The sequence below is a fragment of the Sciurus carolinensis genome, chromosome 3, assembly GCF_902686445.1.
Source record: "Sciurus carolinensis chromosome 3, mSciCar1.2, whole genome shotgun sequence".
Taxonomy (NCBI): Eukaryota; Metazoa; Chordata; class Mammalia; order Rodentia; family Sciuridae; genus Sciurus; species Sciurus carolinensis.
This window is the reverse complement of record NC_062215.1, coordinates 171,748,178-171,761,061: the sequence shown is the minus strand read 5'-3', so window position 1 is coordinate 171,761,061 and position 12,884 is coordinate 171,748,178. Positions and strand designations below refer to the sequence as shown.

Here is a 12,884-nt window from a genome sequence, read left to right as displayed (position 1 = left end):
AAAAAAAAATGGAAGTGGAAGAGTGGATACCTTTGGGAAAATTGGGTAGATGAAAGAAGAGTTTTGGTTGCATCTATAATGTCTTAAATTAAATAGAAAAAAAAAAACTGGGATTATAGGAGGTCATAGGTTCTAAAACGTTTTCTTGAAACACACAAGTAAAAATGTGATCGTTAGTTTCCAATCCATTATCAATCACAGAATCTGTAAAACATCTGCTCATCTTTAGAAATGAAACAATATGTTATCACCCAAATTAACCTTTAAGTGTAAAAATAACATAAAGCTTCTGAAAAGTTAAATTTCACTTCCACAAATTAAAATAGAGTCAGACAACTCTAGGAGGCGTAATAGTTTTGAGGAGACTTTATTTTCAATGCTAAGGAATAAGAACTATGGAGTGGATTTAAATGAACCCAGTATCACTTCAACTGCGAATGGAAATCAAATCAGTGACATTGCTTAATTTATCCTAATTTTTCTTTCTTAATTTTTCAGTGGTGTTGCTTCCCAACAGTCAATGGAATACCCAAGGCCAAATTTTGACAAGGAGGAAACTAAACCCCAGAAAGTCAGAGTGAGGGTGAGGTCATAACTGGGATGCAGCGGGGCTGGGACTGTCCTCCCAGTCCTCCGTGCTTCCAGCAGCCACCGCTGCCTGCTGTGATTCACCAACCTCACGTGCGCATCCCTGCATCCGGTGCTCTCAGGTGTCACCCGGCTGTCATCTCCTTACCTATGGCTGGATAGATCCATCTACAGATCTGTCTCTTACTGACCTCTGGAAAACTTTCCTTTTCATCCCCGTCTCCTAACGGCCTGGACAAGCCCCCTCCTCGCCTCTTCCTCCAGTGCGGCTCAGTCCACCTGTTCCGGGGCATATCCACTGGCAGCTCTCTGCGCGCTGCCGGTCGGGACCTGTGTGGAGCCCCAGCTACGCCAGTGGCCACGCAGCCGCTCCAGGACAGAGCCCCCGCCGGTGGGGTCCGCGTGGCCCGCGGACACCCGGGGCGAGGATCCGGGCGCGGCAGTGGGGGGCGCGCAGCTCGCACTCACCTTGCTCGCCGCAGGCGCGGCCGCCAGGAGCACCAGCAGGAGTCGAAGGAGGAGGGCCGGCGGCCTCCGCAAGGAGCCGAGGCGCATAGTGGACGCCGGCTCTGGGTTCCAGTGTGTCCAGGGACCCACAGGCGCTCAGGCGACCGCGTCCCCTGCGCGGTGCGGGCTGGGAAGCCCCTGGTGTGCAGCTCGCTGGGCCAGCCCTCCCGGACGGGTTTTGTAGGGCTCAGCCGCGCCGTCCGTCCCTCCCCACCCAGGCTTTGGTTGTGGCTCCAAGGGAGGGAAGAAGTGGCTCAGGTCCCGCCCTCGTCCCTCTCCCTCCCAACTCACCAGGCACTGTCCCTTCTACTGGGCATCGTGCCCAGGAAGCGAGAAAGGGCTGGGCGACTGCGGGGCAGGTGGGCGCCCATTCAGGATAGGGGTTCAGGAGGTGATGCTCCAAAGGTCCCGGGGCCCAGGTGGGGTAAGGAGGTGCGGGTCGGAGGTGAGGAATTGGGGGGTGTGTGCGGTGGGGAGGTGGCTGCACAGGGTGGAGGGAGTGGCCACCGGCCCTGCCCAGATTAAGCGGGAGGCGCGCCGGGCGTCTGCACTCCGGAGGCCCCGCTAGCTCCCAGCTCCCGCGCGCGTGCGTCTGGCTCCCTTCCCTTCTCCAACCCACCTCCAACTTGCAGCCGCCAGACAGACTTGGCCGTGAGAGCGCCGTGAAGAGGCTGCTGGGTCGCGGGTGGATTCGGGCTAGGCAGAGCCGGGGGTACTCGTTCCACCCGCGGACTGGGAGGCGACCCCCCAGGTAAGTCGCCCGCAAGCGGGCAATCGGAGGCCAAGGGCCCAGGCCACCTGCCTGGAAGAACCCGGTGGGCGGTCTAGGCATCCAAGGGTGACAGGGGTGCGGATGGGTTGGCTGGGGAGTAGTGGCTCTGGGCCCTGGGGTCACCAGAGGAGAGCTTGTATAGCTCCCAGGCTTGTCTGCCAGGGCTTGAACTGGGCGCTGTGTGTTTTGATTAATTTGGAGGCTCGAGTTACCAGCCTGGCAGTCGGGGCATTCCAAAATGCCAAGAGCAAGAGGCAGCTGAGGGGAAAGAGAAAGCCCATCCTATTCTCCACTGAGTCGAACTGGCTTTTCAGGCTACATCTTATCTGCGGAAATGCAGGGGAAAACAAGACCGGACTCTGGTCCACGATGTCTCCCTCCTGAGAGGCTCTTGTTGGAGGAGGCCTTGGACGCAATTGTGTTGCATCTATCTTGTTAGGACTCGTCTTCCAGCAGGGCACTTATTCTTTCCTGTGCCATAAACCAAATTGGCACAGTGGTTGAAAAATTTAGAGCTCTTCTCAGAAGCATGTTGCTAAATGCATAAAGTACAATGAAATCAGAATCAGTTTTGCTGAATACAGTCATCAAAGTACGGTACCAAAGTTATGATATAATAACAACTATGCATCATTATTGTTGCATTAAATAGCTAGATCTAAGAGCAGGTCTATTAAGCAACTGTAATATTGGAGTGACAACTGTAATGGATATTTTGAGAAAACTGGCCAAACTGAAATATAACATAAAGATACGAGTGGTTGCAAACTCTCAAGAACTGCCAATACTACTGTGGCCTGTTATCTATATTTGTAACTGAAGGGAATGCTGAACTTCTGTGAAAGATTAGTGAAAATTAAGATGTCATTTTTTTTCCCCATCCAAATTCACCAACTATCTGAATTCCATTCCCAGGTAAGATCCCTTGCTTTGAAGGAGTATTGCTGACATCTGCGATGGTTGGTTATCAAACACCAGTATGAACTCTGGTTGGTCACTGATTGTAGGGAACCACTTGCTTGCAATTAGAATCAATGTCTAATAGGATTTTAGAGATATATAATTATATAAATAGGCAAAACCCTGACAGGGAGTGAAGACATTATCCCGCTATTTATTTACTTATTTATTTTGACCACAGAGTGAAAAGAGTCTTCTGGTTTTTTTTGTTTTTGTTTTTGTTTTTGTTTTTGTTTTTTGGCCAGTGAATCACAACTGTGGCTATGCATTAGAATATCCTGAGGCTTCTCTAAAAGTTCTGATACCCAGTGGATCCGAAGCCAATAACATCAGACTCTAGAGAACTCAGCTACCAGTGTTCCTAGAGATACCACGTGCCGTCAAGTCTGAAAGCCATGCTTTTACTTTCATATTTTAGCTAACCACATTGAACTAAGGTCTCTTCTCAGTAGAATAATGAAAAGGACAGATAGAAAACTCTTTATTAAGGTTTAGGAACACTGGAATTTGTGTCTAGACCATAGATGTTGCAGTGTGGTGCACCGTCACTTCCCCGATCAGTAGGGAAGGTTTGTATGGAACTTTCTGTCATCCCAGTGGAGTAGAAAAGCAGCTGCCCTGTTGAGGCAGTGATAATGTCCGACAGTTCTGAAAGGCATATGATAATCTTTTAGAAACCAACATTGCTTCCTGAAAAACAAAAACAATCTCCATCCCAATGTTAATTGTTCCTTTTATTTGCTGGATCCCAGAAGATTTCTCAATTTGAATTTGCATTGCCTTTCCTTGAAGCCATGTCACTTGATGGGAGAACACACTTGGCTTTATCAGCATTGGAATGGGGGGTAGCAATCACCTGCCAGTTATTCATGCTGCAGTAGCAGAATAGGAAGGAAGTGTGATGGAAACAGAGTGAGGAGGCAGCCATGAAGAGCTTGGTCTCTGCAGTGGATTCTGATTTTGAATCCTTCCCACACTCAGTGGTGTGACTTAACCTCTCTGGGCATGGTAACACCTCAGGGAGTTGTAGGAATTTAATGACCCATCAGAGGCCCTTTGCCCTGGTCTTCACATGACAATCACATATGCTATCTGGTTCTTCAGTTGCATAAGGAAGGACAGATAGACATGATGAGAAAGGGTGGCACAAGGGAGAGGTGCTCCTGAGCACTTTACTAAAGGAGTCAGAGCCCGGCACAGCCTGCTAGCTCCTCGAGGTTGACGTACTTCAAGGCATCTGGAACCTTGCCTTGGCATTCCTGGGGCCAGCAGCCTTGGCATCCCAGGGAGCTGTTGGAAATGAAGAATCTCAGGTCCCACCCCAGAACCGCTGAATCAGCCTACATTCTCCAAGACCTTGTGATTCATATGTACAAGAAGCTTTGAGAATTGGCTTTTCTAAAAGTCACGCTTAATCATCAATCCACCTCCCACAATACATGCAACCCAACTTTACTATAATGTTTGGTTGCTTATCTGTTTTCCTAAGTAAACAAAATTCTTGATTTTTAAAAAAATAACCTTGAGGTCAATAAAACTGAGTTTTTTTTCACAGTTGGCTTCTTAAAGTGGGGTGGGGGGAGAGAAAGAAGGAAGGGAGGGTAGCAATTCTTTTTGAAAACACAGAGATGTCTGTGTTTGATTTTGACATCAGATAAGGATTTTGAATAAAATGAATTGGTCATTGTCTTTGACAAGCCCTATATAGTTATTTTTGCACCCCTTTAAAAATCACAATATCCTGTTTTCTGCATAGTGTTCAAATATGTCTGCTTCTCTATACTTCAGCATAAGCCATTAGGGCAGGAGCCTTTTTTGGTATTTTTCTGTTGTTGAATGAATGAGCGAAGGCGAATGACTTGTCAAACTCACTCCCTAGTCACACTCAGGTCTGTTTTCTTCCAAAATTCCTGACCTTCCTATAGCCTCTGTAGCACAGGGATGTGCCCCTGTTTTTCATGGGAGAATCTGCTCCAGGCTGCCTGTAGCTCCTTCTTTAATCTTTTCTTACTTTATCTCCCTGTTAATCATTCCTGTTCTTTCAAGAACTTTCTCTTTTCATCACCTCTGAAACAATTAGATCTTTGGTGCTCTTGTAATCTCAGAGTCAGGATCCATTCATGTCAGCTCTTGCCCTCACATCTCTGGGCTCCTTTGCTGCTTTTCTAAGCTCACAGAGCCAGCCCGGGTGCGTGCGTTTATCATCTGTGGATTTTGGGAGTCCTCTAGCTGGTTGCTGTGGCTGCAGGTTCTCTGAAATCCATCTTCTATGTATATTATTTTCAGAACTATTATTTTAAATTGCACCGTGTTTCAGGAAGGACAGGTTCCTTTTGGGGCAGTAACAAGCACGCCTCCAAACCCAGACTGCTTTTTCCTCCGTCACACTACCTGTTCATTGCAGGGCAGAGGGGTAGGGTGGGATTGGGTGGGGTGGGGCAGGGTGGAGGGGGTGGGGGCTCTGCTTACAATCACTCAGGAACCTCCTGGAAATTTTAAAATCTCACAGTCATGATCAGCATGACTCTAAGCATCTTCTATGATTGCCTCAGAAGGGGAAGAGAATGTGCCAAATCAAAAACTGTCCTGAAAGTTTCCCTGCATAGGATGTAGACTACTTCCACTCACACTTCATTGTCCAAATGGGTCCTGTGAGCATATTTCATTCTGGAAGGGACTGGGAAAGGAAACCAGCCATGTGCCAGATGTGGGTGGTGAATGTTAGTGATACTTTCCACACGCATGGCTTCACATACTTGGGCTTCACCTTCACACATAACTGCACACTTCTTAGGATAGAATGGAGTGGTCCCAAGTCGACTCTTTTGCTTTTTACCTCATGAGTCACCCGAGCTCCTCATGTTTTCTCAAGTTCATGGTACACACCCCCAGACTCTTGTCTTTGTACTGGTTTCCCTGCCATCTGTCACTTCCACATGTCTGTGGAAGCACCTACCCCTGCTTGAAGATTTAGACCAAATATCACAGGGCAGGTCCTAGGGAATGAAATTGACAGACCTATGTTATTATATTGCATGCGTCTACAAATATGTAACTATATAGTTCATTATTGTGTATAATTATAATGCACTAATGTGCTTAGAACAAAATTTTTTTAATTTTAAAAAATAAAATTCCATAAAAAAGCAAAGGAAAATAAAAAGATCAAAGATCATGATCCTGTGAAGACCCCTATGCAGACCTTTATGAAATAGCACAGAGAAAGGGTAAGGTAATTGACTTCTCTGGATTACACAGCTTTTGAGGGCAAGTACAGAGGTTCTTTTTAAAACTATAGTTTTAAAATATGCACATACATACGTGCACATACACCATATCACTTCAGATAAATCAAATTCATTTTTTTTTGTTCCCACAGTGTCTAGAATGAGAGTTGGCACAAAGTGAGAAGTTGATAGGTATTTCTTGAATTAATAATCATACATAGACGTTTATGTGGAATTAAGTATTTGAAAGTGATATCAGAAATAATTTTTTTCATTAATTCCAAACTAGTTTACAGAGAATCGCTTCAAATTTTACACATTATTATCTTGTTAATGATTTTAATTTAGAAATCTTTCCTTACAGTTTTTTTTTTGTTTTGTCCTTTTTTTGGGGAGGGGGTGTGGGTACTGAGGATTGAACCCAGATATGCCTAACCACTGAGCCATAATCCTAGCTCTTTTTAAAATATTTTTAAAATTTTATATTTTTTATGTTTTATTTAGAGATAGGGTCTCCCTGAGTTGCTTAGGGCCTTGCTGAGTTGCTGAGGCTGACTTTGAACTTATGATCCTCCTGCCTCATTCTCTTGAGCCATTGGGGATTACTGTACCCAGCTCTTACAGTTTTTATATATGTTAACTATATTTAGTTTTACACTTATGTGTGTGCTTTCTTTTGCTGTAAAAACTTAATGTAGATTTCTTTCTAGCTTAAATTTCTGAAGTTAAAATAAATAAATAAATAAACCTGTTTCCATGATTCAGGAAAGGAAGAGACCCTCACTTTAATTCTAGAATCCTTTTTTTCTTTTAACAACTTTATTTAATTTTATGTGGTTCTGAGGATAGAACCCAGTGCCTCACATGTTAGGCAAGGACTCTACCACTGAGCCACAATTATAGCCCCAGGGATCCCTTGTTTCTGTGACCTTTTTTGCTGTCAACTTTTTCACCGAGCTGTCCACACAATGTCTCATGCACAGAGTCACTTTTTGGCTTTTCTCAGTGACTCAGTGACATCTAAGTCCACACCCTAGACTCTATTTCTTAGGTGTTTCCGTGTGCTTTCATGGCCCATGGTAAACTGTGGGATGGCATAGCTCTGAAGCCTAGGTTTGGGGGATGCTCTTGAATCTTTTAATAGGCTCCAGAGTGGCCATCTGAAGTTCAGTTCCAAGTCTTGTCTTTTATGGACAGATCTACTATGGAGATTTTAGGGCTGGAGGAATCAATTCCTACCAGAAGCAAGGGAGGCTAAGAGACTGCAGAAGCCCCCAGTGCAGCCATGAGAAAAATGTGGCAAAGCTCTTCTTAGGAAAGACCCGAGACTCACTCACAGGAGCACCGTTTCGTTTCCCCTCCTAATAGGGCGAAGCTGTCCTGTTTTTCTACCCTGCCCCAATACTTCTTCTTGACCTTAAAGTTCCTTTGGATGCTTGTATGAAATCTCTTCCTGCTTTTGCTTAAACAATTAAAGCACTGAAACATTTGACTTTCCCAAATCCTATGCAGAATGGTGCCTGAAGTCCTCCACCTGTCCCAGAGGAGTTTCTAGACTTGAAATTTCAAATACAAAAGCCTCCATCCGGGAATTCACAGAGAACAGGTGTCTTTGCATCAATACACAATTTCACTTACGGTTAGAGGCTAACGTTGTCATTCCCTGGGTTAGTTCACTCATGAATTCTTATAAGTTATGAAGCTGCCTTGTGTAGTGGTTAAGAAGGAAGGCTTTGGTAATGTCACTTACTGTGTGACTCATTTGTGGAAAAAGGAAATCAGGTGACCCAGAGCCACTGTGAAGTTTGCAGGTCTGTGTAAAGCCCTTAGCATGGAACTTACCATCTAGGTAGCCCTCTGTAAATATTGTTGCCATTTCTTATGGTCGGGATGAGGAGGAGGAGAAGGAGGATGCAGAAGGAGAAGAGGAGGAGGAAGACAGAGGAAGTAAAGAGGGATCAGGAAAGAAGGAGGAAGAGCAGGAAGGGAGGAGGAAGAAGGGGGAAGAGGGGGAGGAGAAGGGGAGGAAGCCGCTGTCACTGACTGATGAAACCAATGCCAATTTTTTCTAGTGTATTCAGTGCATTTAAATGAATTCTGTGATTCTGCCTAGAACTGTCCTTCTGTCTGCTTTCTTCCTTCACACTACCTGCAGATTCATCCCTCTTTTTCTCTCCTGGTGTTTAAAAGATACTTTAGGACAGGCAGTGGGCACCTGTAGAGCCAGCTATTTGGAAAGCCAAGGCAGGAGAATCCCTGAGCCCAGGGTTTCGAGGCCAGCCTGGGCAGCAGAGCCAGAGCCCATCTCAAACACACCAGCTGGCTCACAGGTGCTTTATGAGATGTGATCATAGCATATTCCTCTTTTTCACTTCCCCAGATTTCCTTCCTTTCTAAATCAACCTGCTGCCTTCCCAAGACCCACCCGGGTTTTGCCCGTTTCTCCTACACCCTTCTCCAGGATGTGGACTGGGGAGAGCAAAGGCGCGATTCACAGCTGGCAGTGCAGTGGTCAGGAGTTACCGCCAGAGCTCATCCTAACGGCAGTTCTGGGAAATCTGAAAAGTCCAGAGAGTCTAGCTGGGCTCTCCAGCCTTACCCAGGGTGGAACAATCACAGACCAAGGGAAACCTGGGAGGATAGTCTTTTTATAAGAGATGTGAGAACATTATGAGTCAAGAATGTCATTCAATTATAGGTATTCAGACCTATCAAATCGGTGTTCAGACCATCAGAAAAACGTATTCCTGGGAAGAGTCTTCAGATAGCTCAATGTCATTCTTGACTCGGAGCTAAAAGATTTGTCTGGGTTTGAAAATCAGACGTATATTTTTGGAACATGCATCCCCTTCATGTGATTCCCAAGTGTGACATTTTATGACTGCTGTCAGATGTTCTGTTGATAAAGGGAGGAGACCTCAAGGAGAGAATGGTAATAGAAGCCTACTTTGCCAGAATGGTAGGGTAGCTGAGCTATGGTGACAAACTCCAGGATTCACTCCATCCGGTGTCAACTGAGGATTCCGCAGTCCCCTGACAATTCAATGGAATCTGGAGGGAAAGAGAGCTGGGGCGGGCTTGGTCCCAGGCCAGCAGCGTTCTGTTCAAGTTGGAACTCAGAGTAGTGTTCAAGAATTTAGTTGAGTAGTTGTCAAGTTTTTTCTGTTGCCTCTCAGAGAACAGGAAGCTCCAGCCACATGCCTGGCCCCTGGACCACACAGACTCACGACCGGTAGTAAAAACCTGGGGCTATGTGATGAGATGAACTGGTTTTTGCTAAAGAGCTCAAACCACACTAAATTCTTTGAAAGTCTGCCGGTAGAATCAACCCAAATGAGATGTTAGAAAGAGCAAAACATGGATGGAACCGGAGAGTATTATGTAGACAAGCCAGGCACAGAAAGACAAGCACCACACGATCTCATTCATATATGAAATCTAACAAAGTGGATCTCATGGAAGTTGAGAGTAGAGGGATTATTACCAGAGGCTGGGAGAGATGGGGCAAAGGGACGCGAGAGGTTGGGTGCTAAGTTATAGTTAGGAGTAGGAATTCCTGGTGTGCTTTTTGCAGTAGGGTGACTATAGATGGTAGTTATGTACTGTTTATTTCAAAAAGCTCCAAGAACATAATTCAAGGGTTTTCCTCGTAGAGAAATGATAACTGTTTCAGGGGGTAGGTATGTTTAGCCTGATTTAAACTGTAAACAGTGTATACCTGTATCAAAATACTACATAGTACCTCAGCAGTATGATTTTTTATGTATTTATGTATCAGTTAAAAATAAATTTAAAACAATTTTCTTTTTAAAGAAAAGAAAGCAAAACCAAGTAACCAGCTTATATACTGGGAAAAGGTCAACTTAACTCTGAACAGGGAAAGTGCAGGAACTGAGGGCAAATGCCCAGGGAAGCCAGGTGACAAAACATGTGTTCTGGGAAGCAGTTTCCTAACCTCCGAGGTCTTTGCTTATTTCTTTATAAGACCTGAACCTTAAGGAATTCTATTTCGGAAAGAGAAAGGTATATCAAATAGGAGTTCAGACCATCAGAAAAATGTATTCCTGGGAAGAGTCTTCAGATAGCTCAGTGTCAGAAGATCAAAAGGAAAGTACATGTTGTCACTGAGTTAGTAGATTATTTTACTGAAAAAAAAAATCATTAAACAGAACTCAAAGATTTCATGTTGCTTGGGAGAGAAGAGACACTAAACTTTTGTTAGCTTTTTGTGACGGGAAAGGTCCAATCCTCAGTCTCCTGTTCATCCTGCTGCCCCAGCACCCCATCTTGGCCATCCCCCCATTCCATTGATGAGAGCCCCAGCAGGGTGTATTTCATCTCAGGATCATGTTGCAGGGAAAACAAATTTCCCTGGTAGAGATAGGATTTGGAAGATCTCAGTTCTTGTTCCCCAAACTAGCATTTGGGAGAGATTCTAACTCTGGGCAGAGACTCCTAAGGAGTCCCAGGGGACTTGGAGTCCAGGACTTTACATAAAGGAGTGAAGGGAAAAAATAATCCCAGGGAATCAGAGGAAGACAGCAAGATGACATTCGCTGAACATTCATACTAGAACTTACTATTGTCTATCTTCTGTGGGAAAGAGCCTGTGGACCTTACTGAGGTCAGTGAACAGGTGCTTTGGTCAAAGGCCCAGGTGCTGAGGTTTGGCTTCCCTCTCAGAGGGGAGAAGCAAGCTTCCTGATAGGGTGGTGTCTCCTGTCCACCCGGGTCTCACAGGTCAGCCCACCTAAGGAAAGCGCCTGGACTCCGTGACTTTACATCGCTCTCAGCAATCTTTCATCCTCTCCTGAAATCATCCTTCTCTTTTTGCATTTTCCTCACTGAAAACAGCATTTTATGTTTGCTCAGAGAATCTGTTTCCTCTAAATTCAGGACTGCACTTGGCCTTGTCCTGCCCCAGCCCTCTAATGCTGGCCTCTACCTCTGAGCCTCTCTTGATGCCTCCCCCTCCCTCCTCTGCCTCTCTTTTTAGTCTCTAGGTGTACCTCCTTCCCCAGCCCAGAGTCAGGGTTGTCTGTCACTGAGCCACACTTGGCATGGAGTTGCCTTTGGTCCAGTGGTTTATCTCCATCCTTTCTGGGTGGCTGGGGAGACGGGACCAGGTGTCAAGATCCTGGCTGTGCCTCCACAGAGCTGCCCTGGGGCAGCTGTAGACAATGGTCCCTTCTTGAGATTAACAGTTGGCAAAATAAAGCATGTCCTTTGAAACCTCTCCAGAAGTTTCCTACGTAGGCAATCTCCTAAAGCTGTTGTTTATATACATTTTAGTGGCATAGCACTTGGGTTGTTTTTTTGTAATAGTGATAAACTTGAACAGAAACATTCTATCCCCTCTAATCCCACATGACAAAAGCCATTCATTTGTGGGAATGTAGGTTAGAGCATGCTGTTCTGAGTGATGGGGTGTTTTTGTTCAGTGCAGTCAAAATCTTGGTGGATGCAAACATTTTTAGGCTTGTAACACAGGTGGTTGCAACAAAGAAGCTGCTCGTAGATGGTTGTGGATAGCATGCGTGATCGCATTTTGTGAATTGCAGAGCACAGTGCCTATGGCTGTTCCCAGTGTCGGGCTGACAGCGAGACGGGGGCTTGCTCAGCTGTGACCTAATAGCTGCACTGTAGGCAGGAAAACGGTCAAAATTCTCTGTGACTCCTTTGTAGTTTGTTTGGGGGCTAGACATGCATGGAGTAAGCACACGGTCATGGTCAGCGAGGGTCTGTTCCAGTTGAAACAGTGAACGGTACAGATTTTGACTGTTGGCAGCTCATTTAAAACAGAGATCTTCAAACTGAGGTACATGGATCCTTGAGAAGCAAAGAGAGTCTCAAGAGTTATGTAATTAATTTTATGGAAAATTAATGAAAAGAGCCTATTTTCAGATGCTCAGCTGCTGTGTACATTCTTTTATAGTATTGCTCTGCCTTCCGTCAAAGTTCTACAATGTTCCTTCTCCTACTTTTCAAAAGAAACACAGGCTCCTCTACCCGTCCATCCCAGATACTGCCACCCTGCTTTTGTCCCAGAACTGAAGAGCCATCTGTAAGGACAAAGGAAGGCCATCCAAACAGGAAGTGCTCCACCTACTGGCTCCATCGGTCCCTGGTCACTGTTTCCAACTTCAGCTTTCATCACTATGGAAGGTTTACAGCTGGTGGTTAATTCAAAAATAATTCTCGATAATGAAAGACGACTCTAGCCTTGATATGTGTCTTAGTTCATTCGGGCTGCTCTCACACAAGGCCTCAGGCAGAACGATGGAAATTGCCCTCCGTTCTGGAGGCTGAGAAGTCCAAAATCAAGGCCTGGCAGATTCGGTGTCTGGTGAGGGCTTCCTCTTTGCTGCATTCCCATGTGGCAGAAACAAGAAGAAAAGAAGGTCCCCCAGAACTTTCTAGGGCATAAATACCCCGCAGAGGGCTCCACCCTCACCACCTTGTCACCTCCCAGGGCCCCAGGTCTTAACAGCAACACACTGAGGATTAGGTTTCAATACATGAATTTGGGGTGGCAGGGGTGGGGTGGTGGTGGTGACTAGACTTTCAACTGTCGTATACAACTATGAACAGTTTAAAGAAGAGATGACATTTTAATAACAAATTCTATTTAAAACTTCTGTTGAAAAGATTACCCAGAACCTACAGCTTTGGAAATAAAGAAGGAAATAGGTTTGTTGCTGAAACTGTGTCTTTCCAGTAGGAAGACCTGCTGACCTAGAGCTAACTGAACTAATTGAGAAACAAAAGAGCCTGCATTTCCAATAAAATTCTTTTGTTGGTTAATAATTGCTTATCAATATTTAAGTTGT

At 45.2% G+C, this 12,884-nt stretch overlaps 1 protein-coding gene across 1 annotated transcript in view; it reads right to left on the bottom strand.

Moving 5' to 3' along the window:
* The window catches only part of Col4a3 (collagen type IV alpha 3 chain), a 134,600-nt gene extending 132,955 nt beyond the window's left edge, over positions 1 to 1,645 (bottom strand). Inside the window, 1 exon segment of the mRNA XM_047546603.1 lies at positions 1,057 to 1,645. Within this exon segment, the coding sequence (XP_047402559.1) occupies positions 1,057 to 1,143 (87 nt within the window). The 5' untranslated portion in view covers positions 1,144 to 1,645.
* Between the last annotated feature and the right edge of the window lie 11,239 nt (positions 1,646 to 12,884).